Below are 21,308 nucleotides of genomic sequence, written 5' to 3' on the forward strand. Positions count from 1 at the left end.
CCCTAGAGGTGTGGGGCGAGGTTGCGTTACTTGAGCAAATGTATGAGAAATAACGGAATGTGTAGCTCCACAATCAATTAAGACTCTAGCAAAATAACCAATAATGTTTAACGTACCCATTATCAAGTCCGGGTTGTTCTGAGCATCCTGCAGGGAAATATTGTGAATACGCCCCTGGCCCTGCTGTCGTCCGCCACGACCTCTGCTCGCTTGAACACCGCGACCTTGAGCTCCACGCCCCTGACTGGGCTGACCCATCTGTCTCGAAGACCTTGCGCTACTAGTGGCAATCTCCCCCTGCTGATACTGTCCTCCTTGGTACCACTGAGAACCACCCGTTGGAGCTGGAGGATACGGCATGTAGTTGCTGGGATACGGGGGATAACCACCTTGTGAATACGGGTCCTGGGGGTACTGATACGGTCCCGGGGCATAGGGAACAACATCACCCTGATAGTGGTAAGCACCACCTCTACCTGCTTGACCATAATTACTCGGACCCTGGATTTGCCGAATTGGTGCAGGTGGCGGCATAAAGGTCTGCTGCGGCTTCTGCTGCTGACCCTGGGGACAATTCACAGCTATATGTCCCATCTGTCCACAAGTGAAACAAACACCGCTGCCACGCCTGCATTCGCCGAAATGTCGGTTATTACATCTACGGCAAAATGGAACTCGGTTTCGACCACCATCACCTTGTCTCTGGCCTCGAGCACCTCCATAAAACCTACCTCCACGTCCCTGTCCAGAGGCACTGAAACCACCACTAGACGAACTCGAACTGGCACCACCTCTTTTGAAGTTCTGAGTCTGGCGAGGCCCAAGCGACACTTGACTTTTCCCTTTGTCATCTTTCTTTTCATCACTGTCACTCGACATATTCTCTGAGTCCTCTATCCTCAACAGTATCTCATAGAACTCCTGGTAGGACTCACAGTGAGTAGTAGTGGCCATAGAACGCCATCTCTTCTTAGTGCCCAAGCGAAAACGACGAAGCATCTCCGCCTGATTACCAGCGACATCGGGATAGTAACGAGACAAATCAGTGAACTTACGATAGTACTCGTTAGCCGTCATCTTTCGCTGTTTCAATTCAGTGAATTCCTGTTTCTTACGGTCGATATACTCAGGGGGTACAAATCTCCTTTGAAACACGTCCTTGAAAACATTCCAATCGGTCCTCTGAGCTGGAGTCAACCTACGAAGTTCTTGTTCCCACCAAGCTGCAGACTCCATCTCCAGAAACCAAGAGGTTGTCTCAACCCACCTTTCCATCGGAAGGTTCCCCTGGTTATGTAACACACGGAAAGTCTTCTCTATGTGTTCCAACCAACGCTCTGCGCCTTCGTGACCCTCATTACCTTTAAACTTATCTAACTTCAGGTTATACATAGTCTCCAGAGGAGTCCTCTGGGGAGGGCGCATCACTGTTTGAAGGGCTGTAGCAATCACTTCCCCCAACTGAGTAAGATCAGGGAAACTAGACTCATCTGAGCGACGTGGTTCCCGACGAGGCGGCATGATTCTGACAGAAGACACCAACTATTAGAATACTCACAAAGACACAGGACTGCCAAACCTAGGCTCTGATACCAAGCTGACACACCCCGACCGAGATCAGGGCGTGCTGGCCGTCACGCGAAGGTGACGTAACCATGTGCGCGTGCGGAAGCTAATGAGAAGGTAATATAAAAGTACGAATAATTAAAAACCTAATAACATACAAGGTACTAGTGTATGTGAGACACAATTCAGAGCAAGTCTACAACAGTCCAAAAGGAAAGATACGACATATATACACCCGAAGGTGACCCTACAATGGTGAATGTCTGTCAGAAATGCCGGGACGCCCTCTGGGATAAACCACCGAACTCGCTAGACCACTAGAACCTGGAGGGGCGCAAAAACAAAAGCGTGAGTGGGCAAAAACAAAGTTCTTTGAAAACTCTTTAGCAAAATACATTCTAACCCCTCGCCGTAAAACCTGTATACTTCCCAGAAAATGAACATATATACGTATGTATAGATATGTCAATCATGCTCCATGATATGCCATTCATGCTCGAGAATATGCCATTCATGCTTGAGAATATGCCACAACAAAATCTCATAATCAAATATAAATGCTCAAGCGTAATTCACATCAATAACATAATCTGGCAGCCGGGAGTCACCTAACGTGACATGTACCGCTGCATATAGAGCTCCAATCTCAACTCAATATCTGAATCTGCACACAAGTCGGAGCCACCTAACGTGGTCTGTACGACAAGACTGGGTGTAATATAAATACGCTCTAGTGCTACGATCACGTGAAGACTATGCGAATAATCGCGGGTCACCTACGAGTCGGAACCACCTAATGTGGTCTGCACGACAAGGCTTGCACCTAACTTGGATCCAAGGCGAGCGTGTGGTGCTGGTGAACATACACGTGAAGGACTCTGCCCCTCTCTGGGCGGGAGCACTAACACCGGGGGTGCAGATTATGAGCTCTCTAAGCATTTCAAACTACTATTGCATAATAAACAGGAATGCATAACCACATGAATACCGCTTACCTGGCACTTACCTGTGCGTCCACAGCATCAAATACACATTTATAAATGTATGTCAATTACCAATGCACGTGATAATGCGTAAACGTCAATCATATGATGCATGGCATAAAACAAATAACCTTTTCTATTCTATTTCTGGGAATTTAGAGGTATATAGGTATATACGGAAAACAAAAGCCCACTCACTGATAATTAGAAGGGTCGTAGCCCCCCTGCCTCGAGTGCGTACGCTCGTCCTCGGAATAGGAATCACCTATACGCGACAAAGTTACGAAAACATTAATTTAAAAGCACCTAAGCAACTTCTCGTAATAACTTCTCATACATTGCTCAAATTGGGCAAATGAATATACCAACGTGACCTACACAACCTCAGGATCACGCCCATATTTTTAGAAAAATTTTTGGACCACGCACGCGCCCCCACGCGCCGGCCAAGGCACGGACCTACGCGCCCCCCACGCGCGGCCACGTGACCTGCACACTGACGGTGTCAACAGACGCCGTCAGGAATATTCCGTTAACTGACGGAATATTCCGTCAAATCTAACCGGATTCCGTCACTGCCGTTAGGAATATTCCGTTAGACTTAACGGAATATTCCCCTTTCTTCTCCGGCGAACCTCCGGCGCCGGCGACGGCGCCGGAAAACTGGGAAAATTTCTAACTTTGTTTTCTCCTTCGTTTTTCAACCAAATTTCACGTTCTTTATACCAAAATGAAGCTTAGGACTAGTAGAATCACGTTGGACTACTTTTAAGGCCTAAAAATTAAGGAATCTCACCTGCAACAACGATCCAAGTTCGGCCAACTTTGCACAGGACGATCCCGACGTCCAAACTCACCCAACGAACCACTCCGAGGCTCCTTGGAACCTCACAAACACAACTACAAGCTTAGAAATTCCAAAAACAAGCTAGATTAGGTTTGCATGAACAGTGTTTCAAATCGGCCATTGTTGAAACGACGTGAAAACGTTAGATTTCTTACCTGGAATTGGTATGGTTGTGCTCCTCACAACCTCACGAGTTCAATGGTATAATTGGTTTCTTGTTTGGTGAAGATTTGATTGGTTTTGTGTGTAGTCCGTGTGTTTGTATGAAGAAGAAGAGGAAATGGAGCTCGGGGAGAAAGAGAGAGAGACTGAGAGAGAGAAGAGACAGAGTGAGGGAATGAGGGAGGGAATCCCGGGAGAAAAGAAAGGGTATGAGTGTGGGTGGTCCTACACACCACACCATACAACACAAAACTACCCGTAAGTTTAACGAACTAAGGGGTAAAATCGTAAATTCACGCGTACGTTTTAAAAATCCCGGAACGGGATGTTACATGAAATGTATGCACCAAAATGTATGTACTGAAATGTATTATATTGAATTAATATACCTAAATGTTTGTATCGAAATGTATGTACATAAATGTGTGTACTTAAATGTATGCACCGAAATGTATTATAATAAATTTAATGTATCTAAATGAAGAAGACAAAGTACATCGAAATATATTGTATAACAAAAATTAGTTTATCTAAATGTTTACAACAAATTACGATAAATGAAATGAAAATTATAATTATAATGAAATAAGATTAATACATTAAAATTACGAAGAAAAAGGATAAATAATTAAAAAAATGCAAATGTAATTAATAAATAAGGTTATTAATGTATCTAGGGACTAAAATTATATTTTGATCTTACTCATGGTTTTAGTTTAAAAGTCATATTTGCCAAGGATTATAATGAAGTCTTCTATTTCATTTAACTTCATTGACAAGCTTTATTGACAGGTACTTATTTATTAAGGTTCTCTAACTTCAAGTGCATTAGTATGAAAAAAAAAAAAAAAAGAGGATAATGCTAGGAAGACCAAATTTTTTAAACTAAATTACAAACTAAATGATGCATCACCAATAAGAAACAAGAACGTTAATTTAACATTTAATTAATAATCCAGTCATTCTATGTCACATCCCGCCTCGGGGCCCCCACCACATCCCAGGCTCGATTCCATCGTAGCATGATATTGTCCGCTTTGGGCCCTGACCACGCCCTCACGATTTTTTTTTTGGGAACTCACACGAGAACTTCCCAGTGGGTCACCCATCCTGGGAATGCTCTCACCCCGTACTCGCTTAACTTCGGAGTTCCTACGGAACCCAAAACCAGTGAGCTCCCAAAAGGCCTCGTGCTAGGTAGAGATGAGAATATACATATAAGGCTTACAAGATCATCACCCCTGGGCAATGTGGGATCTTACAATCCACCCCCCTTAGGGGCCCGACGAGGATTCTTGGCAAATCTCAGGATAGGTGGTTACTTTTAAAGGTATAATTCTTATCCACTCCACCGTACATACTTATGCTTTAACGTCACGTGTGAAGTGGGTTCATTCCTACTCACTAGTGCACTCTGGTATTTAGACACTCTTAGGTTTAAATTTATTCACATTTTTCCACATCATCACACTTTTTGGCTTCGTCACCTCCCAGGTGTCAGCCAGCACAGCTCGATTTGGAGTCCTAGTGGGCATTTTGGCCAGGATGTGACAATTTGGTATCAGAGCTAATCCATGGTTGGAAGTGTGCCGACGTCTTGGGAATGCTCTCACCCCGTACTCGCTTAACTTCGAAGTTCCTACGGAATCCAAAACCAGTGAGCTCCTAAAATGCCTCATGCTAGGTAGAGATGAGAATATACATATAAGGCTTACAGGATCATCACCCCTGGGCGATGTGGGATCTTACAATCCACCCCCCTTAGGGGCCCAACGTCCTCGTCGGCACACTTCCAGCCAGGGATTGGCTCTGATACCAAATTGTCACATCCCGACCCGGGCCCTCACCATATCCCGGGCTATACTCCACCATAGTACGATATTGTCCGTTTTAGGCCCCGGCCACGGCCTCATGGTTTTGTTTCTGGGAACTCACACGATAACTTCCCAATAGATCACCTATCCTGGGAATGCTCTCACCCCGTGCTCGCTTAACTTCGGAGTTCCTACGAAACCCAAAACCAATGAGCTCCTGAAAGGCCTCGTGCTAGATAGAGATGAGAATATACATATAAGGCTTACAAGATAATCACCCCTGGGCGATGTGGGATCTTACATTCTACAACCACATCATTTGGTTTGCAAATATGGTTTAAAATTTTTGGTTACCCTAGCATTACCCAAAAAAAAAAAAAATTACTTAAGTACTCATTTTCTAATTTGGCTCAATTAAAAAAATGTCACATGTTTTTTTGTTTTAGAGCCTAAGAAAAATTAGTTAACATGTCTATTATTTTTTAAAGTAGTAAAACATGTGTTAAAATATCATTGGATCAAAATTAAAATGAGAGCATATAGAGTAGCCACTAGTGAATACTTAAGTATTATCTGGAAAAAAAAATTGCATGAAGTACTTAAAACAAAAATAAAGTTAGCATATCGAGATCAAAAGTGTAACCTAGCCAAACATGTTTGTCAACTCTTGCACAATGATCTCATAATGCCACCCTTAGAGACTTAGGGCGATGGTGTTTCTAATCTTTCATTTGTCACATTTTTTAATTTTTACGAGTGATCTCATAATTAATTTGAAACACTATTATCTTAACGTTTTTGTAAATCACTCTCTTAAAAACAGCGATAGCCATCGCTATATATCAAGTTCAAATGGAGGAACGCACGTGCAACAAATGATAAGTTTGATTAGACGCATTGAGTACTGATTAGGGCAATCATTAGGCAGAAAATAAACTTTATGGTTCTAGAAAAGGGTTGATTTGTAAAAGTTTGGAATTAGGGGTGTGGTTGGCGGGACGTTATCTATATGCTGGCAGGCCGTCCACCCAATCACCGTTTCGTCGGTGCCCTTCGCTCGCCACCAACCAACGCAACACTAATAATAATTTCCTAACCCCCTCTTTGTCCACCCTTCGCTATCTCTTTAATTACCCCTTTGGCCCTCGCTCTGTTTCGTTATCCCACCTGCACGGCACTCGGAATTTCTGTTCGGATGACGGGACTACCCTTTTTATTGTTCAATTTTTTATTCAACGTTCACGTGTGAGAAATAAAAATACATGTATAGGTTCGGACTTGAAATGTTTTCTAAAATAGTTCTAATGAGGTTGGCATTTGGGGATAATGATTTTCTCGGTTAATGCATGCGTCTTATCATACTCTGAATAAGGCAAAGAATATGTACCAACCATATAAAGATCCTCATTCCAATTAATTAGGCGTTTGATTCTTGATTTTGTGTGGAGCCCTTTTTTGTTCTAATTCCTTAACGTGTCAATAAGTAATAAGATCACATGAAAATAGGAGTGAACATTACTTCTTTCATTCATATTCTTGTAAGAATATGAGTATGAAAGTAATTGTTATAGTTGATTGACTCAAATTGGTGCATAAAAGTCTTATGAAAGTAGGATTATTTTGTCCTAATTACATGGAAATAGACTTAGTATGTAATCTGGTTTTTACTGCTTACAATTTGATAAGGAAACTATTTTGGTGTTCTATATGGATTCTAATAAGGGAATCAAATGGATTAATCGTCTTTATTAATAGTGGTCACTGCTAGAACAAAAAAGATGACGCTCATTATTGGACTTGGACCTGTTGTAAAGTTGAGCATATTGTTTATGCAAAAGAGGAGAACCTTACTATTAAAGTCAGCTATGACTTCATTTTTCCGATTTTGGAAATGTTAGATTTATTTTTTACAATTCCATGTTACTAAACAAGAGTTGCTCAAAAACTAGATGAAGGATTGGCTTTGGTACGTCCATTGGTATTGGAGACTGTGGTGTTGCGAATTCACCAGGTATATTATTGCTTGAAATGGATAACTTGATTGTTGGTTATCTCTCTCCTTATAACATCCCTAATTGTTTCGACAAACAAGGAAAAGAAAACCCCAAATCAAAAGGACAAAGAAGGAAATATAACCTTCCTAATAAGGGTTTTGCCTTAATTAACCAAGACATATCTTATGACTCTCACTTTGTTATCCACCACATAGGGTTTCAACAACTTTTAGAACAAATATTTACCCAAAAGAAGAAATTTTTTTAGAAGAAAACCCTTTTCTGCTTCACCCACAAGCAAGCATGATTGGATTTGGAGACACCATCAACCCATAGACCCCAGACCAAAATTATCAAGGGTATATTGGTCAACTCATAGCATCTCAAATATAATGTCAACCAACCAAGGTACCAACCGCAAATGTTCAAAGGGTAAAACTGGAATTATAACCCTAAACCAAAGTGCACACAGGTATTGCTCTCTCTCTAAGGAGACTTGTCCCTCTTCATCAGTCCTACCACAGTACTACCACCACGCCTCTCTTCTTTAAAAATAAAAAAATAACAAAATAAATAAAAAAAAAAGAAAAAAGGGGAAAGGAAAAAAACAAAAAAAAAACAAAAGGTGGTAGATGCATGAGATACAAATACAATTATACACACACACTCTCTCTCTTCCTTCGCTGACCACCCTCCCTTCCCTTAAAATCCCAATCCTTTTTTCTTTTCTTTTTCCAGGGAATTTAATTAAATTTACAACTGCCTCTAATTCTCCGCTGCCTCTTTCCCAGCTCCAAGAACCGCCACCTTTCTGCCTCCTCAGGTAAAAAGGAGCTGCCTTTCTCTTTCCCAATGGCTACTTTCGTCTTTTTGTCTAATGGGTTGCGTCTTCATGGCGTGTTGACTGTGTTTGTGGCCCTGGGCTTTTTGGCTTGACGAGGTTGGAGCCAAAGGAGGGCTTTTTTTTTCGTTTGGGGTTTTTGTGTTGCTCTTGATTTGGTGTGTGTGTGTGTGTTGTGTGTTTGTTTTTGAATTTTGGTTTTTGGGTTTTGTTTTTCTGGTGATGAAACTTCCATGAAAGGTGGTAGGTTGGTGGGTTGACTAAGCTTTCAAAGGTCAGACATTTGGAATTTTTATCAATTTTTTTGTGGTTTTCTTGGATTTTTTTCGATTTTAATCCATCCTACATGATAGATGGTTCGGTTTTCTGTTTGCAAGATAAATATGACTGAGTTTGTTGTTGTCACCTTACGCCAATTACTGCAATTCTGAAAAAAAAAAAAAAAAGATGCCTGAATGAGAGATGTTGAAGTCAAGTGATTGGATGAATTTTGCTTGTCTCTGTTGATTTCGATGTGTTCTAATTCGACCTGAGACTGTTTTCGATTGTACAAGCACAATTGTTTGTCTGCTCACTTTAATCAAGGCACATAAGGTGTTTAAAATATCAGGGGAAGTTCATGTGTATCTTTTATGATTGGAGTTTTTGAGTTCCTTATGGCTTTGTTGGAATAATTTTCTGTTGTAGCAATAGAAATCGAAAATATAATCTTAGATCATGTGACCACTTGGTGGTGTTTTATCCTTGATCACTTGTAAATAGTATTGTAGTAGTTTCTTCAGAAGTGCCGTGACCTGCATTCACATTGCATATGAATTTCGATGATGTAGTTAAGAAATGTATGTTCTGAAGTTTTTCATCCTTTAATGCGGTTCTCTATAGTTAGTGGCATTGTGTTTTGATTTACATGTTCACACATTATTATGTTTTTTGTTGACATTTTAATTGTTAAGTCGTACCCCGTTTGAAATTGTAACCTTACTTTTTGTTGTAATATGTCTACTTGATTTGTCCAAGGAATGGGTGATGCATGAAAAAGGCCGCCAAGCGAGTGTTGTGCTTCGATAATCAAGTTGAAATCAACCATGGTGAGCTTAAGAAGGCGCAGACTGTTGGGATTGGGACTATGCTGTGGTAATAATCAGTGGAAATGTGCTATACAACATATGATTGATTGTTTTTATTGAATAGCATGTATTGTTCTTCTACTCTTAGCAATTCACATGCTAATCCTCTTTGAGTTTTAAGTTGTGTCGTAACCTTTCAGCGCTTTGTGATACATTTTCAGTTTGATGGATATTTTTTTTTTTTTATTATTATTTTTTTTATGCTTAAACGAAATCTTCACCAATTTTTGTCTTTGCAGAGATACCTCCGGTTCTGGATCCACTTCCTAGGGTTGTCAACAATGGAACCACTTATCAAAATTTCACCCGTACGAATCCTGTCAGTGTGCATCCCATGCCTGCAAATGATGTAAATCAACCAGATGGGGTAAGAGTAGATTGTCGATCAGTCTATATCATTAAATTACGTACATTAGATGGGCAACTGTTTTCTTTGAAGGTCTTATTAGCTTGTTTAGGACACTCGTCAGGCAGGGTTTTTATGTTTCTCTGTTAACCTATATGTATGTATGGTAAGAGAAAATTTCCATATATGCTTTAGAACAAAAATCCGTAGGCTGCATGTCTCGATAGCGTAGCGTAAGCTGAGCAGGGTACCTATAGCAAAATGGTAAGATGGAAATGATCACCATATAAGACCTAAAAAACCGTTTTCATTATAACAATATTTCTTTTAGGGGATTGTTATTGGCACTACAAAATTCTCACTGTGCGCTCCAAACTTTCTATATTTCAAAAGAAAACTACAGTTCCCTTCTTTTAATGCAAGAAAAGGATTTTCATAAGCAATAAACCATTTGAGATGTTGGTGCCCCTAGGCCTGGTTTTGTCACCAAGTATGCTCTTAATTGCTAGTTGCTTGATCAAGAAGGCTAAAAAACAGCATTTTCTTCTATAATATTTATTTTAATGAATTGGTTCAGCCAAAAAAGGAAAAATATATGCCATAAGTAGAAACTCGAAAGTTCTATCTGGGAGATTTCACTAGAGTTCTGGATTCCTTTCAATAATTTCTTGGCTTCTTGGCTTCATTCTATCTGTTGCTTTATTTATTACCAGAATACCATTGTGAGAGCAGAATTTCGATCCTCAACTGCATCTGGTTCTAGCTTATCCAAGGAGCAGCACGATGTGGCAGGTTTGTTGTGTATATTAAATTTGCTATCATTTCTAATTATATATTACAGATTAGAATGCTGGATATCATGGACTTTGGACGCACAAATTTGCGAACTCATCCTTTTGAAACTTGTATTTTCCGTCTTTACATTATGAGCTACTTTGTGGTTGTCTTTGCGATTTCATTTCTCAGAGAAGATGTGAGTTTTTGATTTTGCAGTTGTTTTCAACTTTTGGTAAATATGCCAATAGAAATATCTTGGCACACAGCGTATTCTTGAATCTTGATAATGGAAATTTTAAAGATAACGTATACGTTTATCCATTACAATTAGCTTGAGAGGTTATGCCAATGTTACAGGTTGATCGTTTCTAAAACATAAAATGCTATTTGCAGGGCCACCAATCAAACGCAGAAAGCGACATCGCAGAAAGCATGCTCAGAACCAGGAACCATGTCTAATGAGAGGTGTCTATTTCAAGAATATGAAGTGGCAGGCAGCAATAAAAGTTGACAAGAAACAAATCCACTTAGGCACTGTTGGTTCACAAGAAGAGGCTGCCCATTTGTACGACAGGTACTATCGCCTTTTTGTCACTACGAACAATATGTATTTGATGAGCACTCTGAAGAAAGATCAGCTTATACTAGATATTTTAGTTGTGCATAATTTTGAAAATCATAAATCATTGCAGTTTTCTTTTGTCTACCGACTAGCGAGCGCCTTCTCTTTATCATTGGTTCCTCATCATGTCATTAAAAACACCTTCAAGTAAAACAAATCTTAGTCTTCATTGTTGCTTCACTGGTTTTTTTAGTCCGTGTTCTCCAGACTGGGTCATCAAATAGGACATGCCATCCTAAAATGTTCATTCCATTTAAAGGCCTGTTGTGCCTGTACTACCAACATGATATAGTGGTTCGTGCCAATCCCCGACATTCAAAAACATGAAACTTGATAAGCCAAATGGGAAAATGAGCGGCAAGCTTTTTGTGACAAATGCTATAAGTTTTATAGCACATCTAAACTTTGTTAGTTTCTTTATTTGTGTTCAGGGCAGCTTTCATGTGTGGGAGGGAACCAAATTTCGATCTTTCTGAGGAGGAGAAGAAAGAGCTCAGGAAATTCAAGTGGGACGAATTCTTGGCCATGACTCGTCATGCAATTACCAACAAAAGTATGTTTTCCTCTTCTCTTGCCTCACATTCCCCAGACTTTATGTGTCTCCGGTCTTTAATTGTTTGCTTTCGTGAAATATTTCAGAGCACCGGAGAAGGTCAGGGGCAGAGTCAGAGAAGAGGTCCGTGAGTCCTCAATTGGAAGACGCAAACTGGGAGGATGACAAAGAAGAAGTGAATGTCCTCTCAGCTTCAGAAGATGCAGATCAAGACATGTTAGACTCTTGAACACAAACGTTCAAGGGCAATGCTTAGTTTCCCCCTTTCTAACAGTCAAGTGGTTAGCTGATAGACCTCCCATTTTTTGGTGTATACAGGCCCATATTAGGGCAAATGGTGGATTTCATGGTCTTTTAATAAGGCAAATGCCCCAAATAATTATTAGTTCCAGATTAGGAGCGTCATAGTTGCTAATCGCTTCGATCAGATAAGCTGCTTCGAAGCGATAATTTGCAGTGGAAATTGAAACCTTTTAGCTAATTAATGCTTGGGAAACTTTAGTTCCAAGAAGTATAATCTGTAGAGTAATCTGTTTATAGTTTCTTGATTAGCTGATATACTGTGATCATATGCTAAATTTGAATGAAAAACTGCTGTCAAATAGCAGTGGCCCTAACTTAAACAATGCTTGTCATAATACTTCACATTGGTGAAAGAAATGGATAAGAATGAACACTTCTTAAACCTTCGAGAAATGATTTTCATACTCTTTTTTTCCTGCGCACCCTTATTTATCTTGGTTTCTTGAATCTTTCTTGATTTATACAATTCAAAAGGTTAGAAATACGCATTGGTGTGCAATCTTTCTTGATTTATACAATTCAAAAGGTTAGAAATACGCATTGGTGTGCAAAGGAAAAAAAATGTGCGGAAATCACTTTCATATTAGGAATGACAGTAAAATAAGTTAATTCACGTCTATTTTTGTTTGACCATAATGATAATTATCACGTGGTTAAAAGTAAGGCGATTGATATAATATTCCAACTTCTTGTTTAAACAATTGTCAAATCTCTAATTGAACGAATCCGGTAATTCCATGATTTGTGTATTCCTTCATAATACACAAATAATGAAATAATAAGTGCATCGCTTGAAACAATTTGTAGATATGCTTTTCCATCTACGAAAATAGATAGCCCGAGTCCGATCTTATAATATGGTTACTATCCGAATACCCGACCTAAAACCTGATTCCGGATGAGGCGCAACCCGATTCGACCTCATGGCGCGATGGGCGATGACTGCACCGAAAAACGGGAAAGGATTCCACCAAGTTCACCAAGACATGCAATCCGGAGTTTTGAAATTTGATCTAACGAGTACAAGTAGGGGTTCATTTTAAAAGTTATAATAACTTCAACTGTTGGATCACATTTTAAAGACCCGATTGTGTGTCTTGGTGGACTTAGGATTGGTTGTTGTGCTTGGAAAAAAAAAAATAACTGCTTCTGCTGTACTGTGAGAATAAACTTATTTTTGCTGCTTTATGTTTTCAGTTTTCAGTTTTTTTTTTTTTTTTTTTCACCCAAAATTATAAAAATAAGGTGTTTTTAAGTGTTTCCGAAGTATTGTTTTTTAACTCTGCTTTGTATGATACCCACTTTTTATAAAAACCAAACCAGATCCTTTCCCGTTAACAGACTCCCATAACAAAACGACTCCGAAATTCTCGCGTTGAAGAGAGCTCAGGCGAAGAGCAAAAGCAAATTTCACATCTTTTATTACAATCATGGCTTCCGACGATCCCAAAGCCGTAGAAGCAGAGCCACCGCCGTCGTCTTGGAAGGAGCGCATCGTCTTTCCCACTCTCCTAGCTGGGATTCTCGGCGGAGGAGCTGGGTTGGTCTCCAAGCATCGAAAAGTCGTGGGTCTCCCGACCAGTTGCGCCACCTATGCTGCCAATTTCGCCATTGTTACCGCTTGTTACTGCGGTAAATTTCATTTCTTTATTTTGAAATTTTGATCTCCAGCTTCGGGTTTATGTACCCATTTGGTTTGACTGCTTGGTGTTTGTTAAATTGCCTGAGAGAAATTGTTGTAATGGGTTTGTTTGGATTTGGCAGGGGCTCGTGAATATGTGCGAGTAACTCGAAAAAATGGACCTGATGATCTTGTAAACTCTGCAATTGCTGGGTTTGGCACTGGTGCTATTCTTGGGCGTCTTCAGGGTGAGAATTCCTTCAATCTGTGTCTGCCTGTACGTGTTTGCAAAGTAGAGGAAGAAATTGTGTTTACTTTGGTGTAATCAGATTGTGTTTACTTTTATTGTTTGTGATCGAAGCAATGTGATAGGGAATCACTGAAATTTACATTGCCTTTCGACCTCTCTGCTCGTGGCTTGGACTTGTGTGATTCATTTGTAGTGGGTTGGGGGGTCTATATGATCTAACCTGATGTAATCCGGGAGCGCAGTAATATGTTTTGGCTATTAGGAACGATTACTTTGTCCTGTAAAATATTTCTTGAGTTCAGTTTAATAATTTCTAGGGAGAAATGCGAGCTCAATTGGTGAGCTATAAGTTATGTAGTCTCGCTTGGATGAACTGGAAAATTTCTGATTCGAATGTAGCTCGGATATTGCTTAGCCAGGAGTCTGGACTTGGTTCCAGAAGTAGAGAATCCATCCACTGCCAGCTTTAAGCAGGACATCACTGGTCGAGAGAGAGACATGCTCGTTTAAGGTCTTGACTTACTGGGTGGGGCTATCTGTATTGGTCTAGCAGTTGCTGTATACTCACGGTAGTTTACTCTTGGAACTAAGTCTCAAACCTCCGGAATCATCAGCAAAAACGTCTTTACTCACAAGCTGCATCTCTAAAATTAAAGTTGCTAGCATATTTGTTAATTGTCTGCTTTATTGTTCATACTACTTTGAAATCCTCCCTCCTGCTATATGTGGTTTAATTGTTTTGTTCATCGGTTTATAGGTGGTCGAATTGGTGCTGTACGGTACTCAATCATCTTTACTCTTGTTGGGACAACTGTGGATTATGCTACGATTAGACTAAGACCTGTGTTAAAGAGCTACAAAGAATCTATGCTTGGGAGTAATGACGGGTCACAGAAGAACGACGGTTGGTTGAAAATGCCCGACTGGTCTCCTATCAAAGTACTTGACGAGGAAGCCCTCGCTGCAAAACAGGCTCGTGAACAAAAGATGTATGCACAGCGGGCAGCACTTGGTAACCTAAGCAAAAAAGAGTCCTAAAATTTTGTTACATGTATCGTAAACTTTCGTATATGTCAATAATAACGTTTCAGGTCATGCCTCTCGAATTTTGGTTGCGTTTGTGTTTGTCATCGTGTCCCCCATTTTAAGGATGAACTTGCACTTTCTAGTCGTATGTATTGCTAAGGTCTTTTCAAATATATTGAAGATAGAAATAAGATGCAAGTATATTATTCAAACTCGGAATCAATCATTTACATTTCTTGGCTAAGTCCAAGGATAATAAGCTCATAAACTTAGTCTTACTTCACCGTCAAGAAACAAAAGAAGACTTCCATCTCCACGTTTAACCCAGACGAAGCAAATTTGAAGTAATGAAAATTTGCAAAGGAAGAAGAAACACCCAAGAACTTGATATAAAGCTAAATAGTATTGTTACCATCATGTACAGAAAATGTCATTGCTAATCGTTCTACATCTACCCTAACAGGGGTCTAAGATCTCATATTGCTGCTCGACAACTCACAACAAGTGTACAAATTTTGGCAGTCGGAAACTCACTTGCCGGCTAAACTACATTGTAAACAATCATCATCAAGGAGCTCCTCCGATGTCTTAAAATTTTATGAAAGCAGAGAGACGAGAGAAACAAACTCCAGTGTTACCCGGCCCTTGGACCTTGTGTTGATGACGAAGTGTTCCGGGTATTTTCTTAGCAACATAAGCAAGCCATACCACGGTTTCCCTTTTGACTCTGGACCAGGCCAGTCCTCGGAAGTGAGATACCTCCTCACTCGAGTGTGATGCCAGATGCTGCTGTACTGGTCCACCAACTGAACAAGAGTGATATGGAGTAAGGCAGAGAAAACCAAGGTTCCAATTCATAAACCTACAATAAACAAAACTAGAATACGCTATCCGAATGCATACCCATGCAAAGCGTAACTAACATATGCTACTCATATGAATAACTAAGGACGTATTCTACGACAATCATCAAAGGAAGAGTGCAGTTGAAGAATAGAAAATAACTAAGTGCCAAAGGTTATGACTAACAAATATTTTGTTGATCAGAATATGTTAAGACTAACCTCGGCATGAAGTTTCTCCATAGGCATCCATTCTCCCGGACCACAAAGATCGGAGAGCACAGTAGCAACAGAGGACACCACATCCTTTTCCTCCAAATGCAGAAGTTGCTGATTGTCAGTGTCTCGATCAACCCTTGACCTTCCATCTCCCTTCTTCTCTGCAGAAATCGAAGATAAAATTATGTCAAAGAAAAACAGAAAAACGGTCTCAATTAATGGGTTGATACAATAATGCAAATATTTTTTGTAATTAAATGTCTTAATAGGAAGAATAGAAGCCAATGCAAGTGTTCCAAAGTTGGGGATAGAAGATATATCTCCAGTGTCACCATGGTTAACCATCAAACAGATCAATCCTATTTCATCGGCCTATATAACAATCTAGAGAGTCAGACTCTACAAGGTCTCGGGTGGAGTTTGGGCTCGAATCTATGGTTTTGCCATATCCTCTGAAGAAATGGAAAAACACTAGTTCTTGATTATCTAACATAAACCACATCCAACCACGACTACACACAATCCATACCCCCAAAAACCGAAAATCAATAACCATTCTGATAAGGTACATCAATAAAAATCAGAGAGGATAACCATCAACAAAAGAACAATTTCAATGCTTTGATAACAATCCCCTAAAGGTGTAAAACAAACATAACAAATGCACCTCATAATCAATTTCTACAAAAACGCTGACACGTTCAAAGAAATTCAAGCCGAAATTCGAACAACACTGAATCTAAACATGTGATTGAAAACACTTGAGAATACCATGATTCATATGATTCAGAAAACACAACTTTGTCAGATTCCAATTGCATATGAACATCAATGCCCATTTATTTATCAATTACTAGGTAAGAGAAAGAAGCTAGAACATGGAAAGAAGTACTAACCCAAAGCTCCGGCCTTGCCTGAACCAGAACCCGACCCGCCACCGTATCCGAAACCATCATACCCTTCTCTCCTCATCTTCTTCCCACTCCCACTCCCCCCACCAACATCGTCCTCGTCCTCATACTCCTCCTCATACAAATCCCTCCCCCTCCCCTTCTTCCCAATCGGCCCAGTGCCCGAACCCGAGTGGTACCCGTAATGGGCCGGGCCGACGGGGCTCGGCACCACTGGCACCGAGGTGGGGTAATGCCTCGGCCCCACAGGCCCACCGAGAATGCTCCTCACCGGCAGCAGAAAGTAAAACTCCTTATCTCCGATCTGAAGAAGGTCCTGCGAGTCGAGCTTGACCGGCGGGTTCCCGGGCAGGTGGAGCACGCCCTCCACGAGGCAGCCGTTCTTTCCGAGGACCTCGAGCGCGAATCGACGACGCGTGAAGTCGTAAAAGATTCGCGCGTGGTGGCGCGAAATGTTCATACCGCCGCCGAGGCTGGAGAGGTCAACGTCCACCGTCGATTTCTTGGAGTTCCGGCCCAGGATTATGGAGTAGGTCTGCATGTAGTATTCGAAGTCTTCGCCTTGGAGCTTCGCGAACCCCGCCTCCACATCGCTGCTGCTCGCCGCCATTGAAATTTTCACAGATTCGCGGACCGGAGAACTGATATAATCCCCCAAATTCCAATTGGTATCGGTCTATTTCTCAATTGCAATGGGGTTGAAACTTATGGAACAATGTAGAATTGTATTAAATTCAGGGGCCAAAATAGAAATAAACAAAGTATTACCTTCTTTCACGGTTTCACCCAAAAGTCAATTTTTCGATATTATCACATTTGCCCCTTTGGAGGCCTTTTTAGGGATTTACCCTCTCAATTTTCTCTGTTCCCCTCCTGCCCTAAGCGAACACCTTGGTCTCCGTGGCTCTTCTACTTCTTCTCCGCCGCGATATTCACTGTAATTCTTTCTACCGATCTCTAATTACTATCTATTTCTGCTAAAAATCCTTGCTTTCTTTCAATTTTTATTCAATTTTGATGTGAATTTTCTGTTTTTCTTTCACAAATTTGTCACCTTTTGTGTTTCAATTTCTTCACTTTATAATTCGAAGTGAGAATTTCTACTTGTTTTTTGTTGGGAATTAAAAGGATCTTGGATCGGATTTTGGTGCAGTTGATGCTCTTAGCTTTTTGGTTGGGATCTCATATGATCCATGAAATGACACCCATTTTTGAATTAGGGTTTGCTCTTGTTTGTTGATTGAAATTTAAAAAAAGTGTGCCAGATGATGTGGGAATTTGCGCAAGGGCTTTGAGTTCCAGGTTATTACCATTTACATGGACTGGAACAGTGAAAAGGATTACTATGATCTATCCCTTCTGATGGCAGCTATGGATCAACTATTTCTCAAAGTTTACACTTTTACTGTGCATATGCAAACATAAAGTTATCTGTTTTTCGTCGCACATCTTGTTCTGGCTTGTACTGTTGGACATGGGAAAGTTGGACTGTGCTCATACTTGAGTTAAAGTGAGGAAGTTATTGACCGGTTCTCGTGCTGGCTTGAACTGTGTCTGTCAGTCTGTGTGCATTTCTACTCCTTAGGTCATGGGTTCGACTACTTGTTGTAGACTTGTAGTAGTCAAATCTCTTGAGTGTTATGACGGGGGAGGAGTTTCGAGGGAGGGGAGGGCCACTGGACCCTGGAAAGTAAAGAAGTAGGATTTAACGGCGTTATGTTTTTGAAGCATTCACGGGTAGAAAATATCTTGGACTGATTGAATGAATTAGTTAGCTTTGAGGTCCAATTAGAAGATGCAGCATGATCTGTGTTTTGTTTACGGTGATGTGTGTCTTAGTCTTCATTGTTTGACTTGTTGATTGCATGTAACATCAGTTTTTTCTTTTCCTTCCCAAGAGACATCCTTTGGCAAAAATCAAATATAAACGACTCATGTTATATTTTTCTTTTGGTTTGAGTTTTCATGTATTGTTAAAGTAGCTACAATTTCTCTTCAATTGATTGCTCATATAAAGAATATGGTTTCACAATTAATACGTTATACTTTACGAATCAACCCGCAGATATGCATTGCATTGCCTTGTGTGCTTGGTCGTGAATTTGCTGTTGCTTTCATGCATGCATTTGAAAGACATTATATTATTTCAAGTAAGCAAGTTTAATACACCACAGGGCTGTTGTTCTTTTCACCTATGCTATTTGTAACTTGCAGAGGAGTGGGAAGTGATTATTATAAATCAATGAAGCATATTGTGAAAATTCTGACATTGTTGGTGGCCATATCTGCCTTGTGGATTGGTCTCTTACAGACGTCCATTATTCCGCGGAGTCATACTTGGCTGGTGAGTTATTTTATTTATTGATTTCGGTCAGTTTATGTCACTGTTTATACTTTTTGATGTTATATATTTATAACTAAACTCTTTTTTATCTTGTTCCCAGCTACCAATATATTTCGTTGTGTCTCTAGGATGCTATGGCCTGCTAATGGTTGGAGTTGGTTTGATGCAATTTCCGACTTGTCCTCAAGAAGCGGTACTGTTGCAGCAGGTAGATTACTTTTTCTATATATGTTCTGCTCAGTTTAGTTTGCCGAGTGATACTTTGGTTAATCTCTCTCATTCTCTGTGCTATTTGTTACACACATTTCACCTTTTACATTTATGTATTTTTGTCTTTATAAAAAAGGAACTAAAACCTGTTCTAAGGATTTTTTATCCATTAGGACATAGCCGAGGCCAAGGATTTTTTAAAGCAGAAAGGGGTCGATGTGGGTGGCTGCGATTGATTCTGCACGCAGAGTTCTCCCTATTCTGTGTTTGGATACGAAGAAAAGACCTAGTTTAGTATAGAATCCATTGAGCTCCGCTCGTTCTTGCAGTGATATGGTGGATGACTTCATGACAGCTTATTGTTTCCGACCTGATGGAAAATTGGGAAAGGTTTAACCGAGTTAAAGCAACGAACGACGCCTTTGGAGTTTTGGAGTTTTTAACTTTTAGCAACAAACAGAAGGCCTCTGAATTGTGGGAAATAGAAAGCAGTTTTGGAAAGTGTACACCTTATCATGAATTGTGTATTTTTGTTCTTCTATTATAAGTATAGAAGTTTTCGTCAAGTGGTAATGACTACTAGTAGATTATTGGCCCGTCTCAATAAATTCATAAGAAAACTAATGAAAATGGCTTGAAAACTTTGAGTTTTAACGATAAAGACAAAATAAAGGGTAAAGTGAATGGTAATAGGATTGATTTTTTAGTGTAAAAATATGGTTTTTCGTTGAAATGAACAGTATCGGAATCTTTTCGTTAAAGAAATCTAAAATCTTGCTAAAATGTTCTCTCGTCTTCCATTAGTGAGTTCAGAGTTGGATGGAAACCCAATAATGGGCACCAAATACAAAATATAAAACACAACGACACAACACAAGCTCATACATTGCAGCAGCACAAACAAACACAAAGTGGCAGTACAGCTTGTTTGAGACATCTCAATTACGCACATTTGCCGGTATATACCACAGTCCCAAATGCTTGAAATGCATGTTGCCGTTGGTTTCGTCACGTCCGCCGTCTTTCGCCGCCGCAATCTCAGACGAACTCTTAATATTTACCTGTCATTCAGAGTTAACTACTTTTTCTCTTCCCCGCCACTCTACATTTTTTTTTCATGACCATATTAGTATATACTCGAGTTGGAAGGGACTGCTGCAGTAATCTTTATTGAGGAGTTGCAGTAAATCCTTATTAAAACGTAAGTCCTCATCAAAGTAATGTATCATCATCATGTGATAAATGATTTGGGTAATTCTACATCTCACATGATGAGATGGGCCCGTGTGGATCCTTCACTATGGATGAGGATCCTCGTCGGATCCTTTTTGTGGGAATCGTATGGATCTTTACATCTCAATTGTTTATCGTATATCATGCGGTCAATTTTTGTTAGATACTATTCGTGTTTAATTTTAAATAATAAAATTTAAATTATTTCTGATCGTACGATATACGATAAATGACTAAGATGCGAAGATCTTTAGGATCCTCACAATTTAGATCTGGATCCAAATCCCTTCACTATGACTTCCTATGTACTCTAATAGTTTTTATTTTTATAATATTAGAATCACTTTTAAAGTACATAAAGAAAAAGGGATTGTCTATAAATAAGAAGAAAACAAACCCAAATACTTATTTCATTTTGTATGGTATATAAATAAATGTTTGTTTTGTTTTTTTTGTTTTTTTGTTTTTTTTTTTTTTGCAGATAAATAAATGTTTGTTTAGTAGTAATTAAAATTCATAATTCATTTTTATGAATGGAATATGTAATCTAGGTATGAAAACGAAGTCGATTCCTTGATGAGAAACAAATTGTTTGTATGTCATAAATAATGAATATCAATACAATGTAGGTGCACCTTTACATAAAAAAAATTATCAAAACAAGTGTCCGTTCTTTGATTAGAAATTTTATGTGCATGGTGCGCTGTTGACGTTGTC

At 39.7% G+C, this 21,308-nt stretch overlaps 4 protein-coding genes across 5 annotated transcripts; 3 read left to right on the top strand and 1 right to left on the bottom strand.

Moving 5' to 3' along the window:
* The first annotated feature begins 8,028 nt into the window (after window positions 1–8,028).
* On the top strand, window positions 8,029–12,167 carry LOC103961181 (ethylene-responsive transcription factor-like protein At4g13040). Of its 2 annotated transcripts, none has more exons than XM_009373713.3 (7): window positions 8,029–8,189; window positions 9,225–9,341; window positions 9,574–9,701; window positions 10,394–10,472; window positions 10,851–11,031; window positions 11,511–11,632; window positions 11,719–12,167. In XM_009373713.3, the coding sequence occupies exons 2-7, from the start codon at window positions 9,293–9,295 to the stop codon at window positions 11,859–11,861; spliced, it is 702 nt and encodes a 233-aa protein (XP_009371988.2). In that variant the 5' UTR covers window positions 8,029–8,189; window positions 9,225–9,292; the 3' UTR covers window positions 11,862–12,167. The 2 variants fall into 2 exon arrangements, with proteins under 2 accessions (XP_009371988.2, XP_048422779.1); XM_048566822.1 differs by lacking the exon at window positions 8,029–8,189 and adding an exon at window positions 8,210–8,481.
* Window positions 12,168–13,268: 1,101 nt separating this feature from the next.
* Window positions 13,269–15,044, top strand: LOC103961172. Its single transcript, XM_009373701.3, has 3 exons — window positions 13,269–13,567; window positions 13,700–13,804; window positions 14,564–15,044. Exons 1-3 carry the CDS (start codon window positions 13,366–13,368, stop codon window positions 14,842–14,844), a joined length of 588 nt encoding a protein of 195 aa, XP_009371976.2. The 5' UTR covers window positions 13,269–13,365; the 3' UTR covers window positions 14,845–15,044.
* A 154-nt stretch (window positions 15,045–15,198) lies between these two features.
* On the bottom strand, window positions 15,199–17,496 carry LOC103961163 (FHA domain-containing protein FHA2-like). The gene is made up of 3 exons (XM_048566828.1): window positions 16,790–17,496; window positions 15,897–16,054; window positions 15,199–15,638 (listed from the first exon to the last, which is right to left on the bottom strand). The coding sequence occupies exons 1-3, from the start codon at window positions 17,412–17,414 to the stop codon at window positions 15,429–15,431; spliced, it is 993 nt and encodes a 330-aa protein (XP_048422785.1). The 5' UTR covers window positions 17,415–17,496; the 3' UTR covers window positions 15,199–15,428.
* A 99-nt stretch (window positions 17,497–17,595) lies between these two features.
* Window positions 17,596–19,924, top strand: LOC103961133 (dolichol-phosphate mannose synthase subunit 3). Its single transcript, XM_009373666.3, has 4 exons — window positions 17,596–17,741; window positions 19,019–19,148; window positions 19,249–19,356; window positions 19,532–19,924. The coding sequence occupies exons 2-4, from the start codon at window positions 19,047–19,049 to the stop codon at window positions 19,592–19,594; spliced, it is 273 nt and encodes a 90-aa protein (XP_009371941.2). The 5' UTR covers window positions 17,596–17,741; window positions 19,019–19,046; the 3' UTR covers window positions 19,595–19,924.
* The last annotated feature ends 1,384 nt before the right edge of the window (window positions 19,925–21,308 follow it).

Source organism: the organism of the source record quoted next, unplaced genomic scaffold (assembly GCF_019419815.1).
Source record: "Pyrus x bretschneideri cultivar Hongxiangsu unplaced genomic scaffold, Pyrus_bretschneideri_v1 Contig10, whole genome shotgun sequence".
In the NCBI taxonomy this organism is placed as follows: Eukaryota; Viridiplantae; Streptophyta; class Magnoliopsida; order Rosales; family Rosaceae; genus Pyrus; species Pyrus x bretschneideri.

Bases quoted from the DNA above. Each gene is read 5' to 3' on its own strand.
- LOC103961181 (XM_009373713.3), top strand. From the start codon at position 9,293: ATGGTGAGCTTAAGAAGGCGCAGACTGTTGGGATTGGGACTATGCTGT. The intron at 9,342-9,573 runs GTAATAATCAGT...TTGTCTTTGCAG, and splicing joins GGGATTGGGACTATGCTGTG to AGATACCTCCGGTTCTGGAT. The intron at 11,032-11,510 runs GTACTATCGCCT...ATTTGTGTTCAG, and splicing joins GCTGCCCATTTGTACGACAG to GGCAGCTTTCATGTGTGGGA.
- LOC103961172 (XM_009373701.3), top strand. From the start codon at position 13,366: ATGGCTTCCGACGATCCCAAAGCCGTAGAAGCAGAGCCACCGCCGTCG. The intron at 13,568-13,699 runs GTAAATTTCATT...TGGATTTGGCAG, and splicing joins TGTTACCGCTTGTTACTGCG to GGGCTCGTGAATATGTGCGA. The intron at 13,805-14,563 runs GTGAGAATTCCT...ATCGGTTTATAG, and splicing joins TATTCTTGGGCGTCTTCAGG to GTGGTCGAATTGGTGCTGTA.
- LOC103961163 (XM_048566828.1), bottom strand. From the start codon at position 17,414: ATGGCGGCGAGCAGCAGCGATGTGGAGGCGGGGTTCGCGAAGCTCCAA. The intron at 16,055-16,789 runs GTTAGTACTTCT...CGATTTCTGCAG, and splicing joins AGGCAAGGCCGGAGCTTTGG to AGAAGAAGGGAGATGGAAGG. The intron at 15,639-15,896 runs GTTAGTCTTAAC...ACTCTTGTTCAG, and splicing joins TGGAGAAACTTCATGCCGAG to TTGGTGGACCAGTACAGCAG.
- LOC103961133 (XM_009373666.3), top strand. From the start codon at position 19,047: ATGAAGCATATTGTGAAAATTCTGACATTGTTGGTGGCCATATCTGCC. The intron at 19,149-19,248 runs GTGAGTTATTTT...TCTTGTTCCCAG, and splicing joins CGCGGAGTCATACTTGGCTG to CTACCAATATATTTCGTTGT. The intron at 19,357-19,531 runs GTAGATTACTTT...TTTATCCATTAG, and splicing joins AAGCGGTACTGTTGCAGCAG to GACATAGCCGAGGCCAAGGA.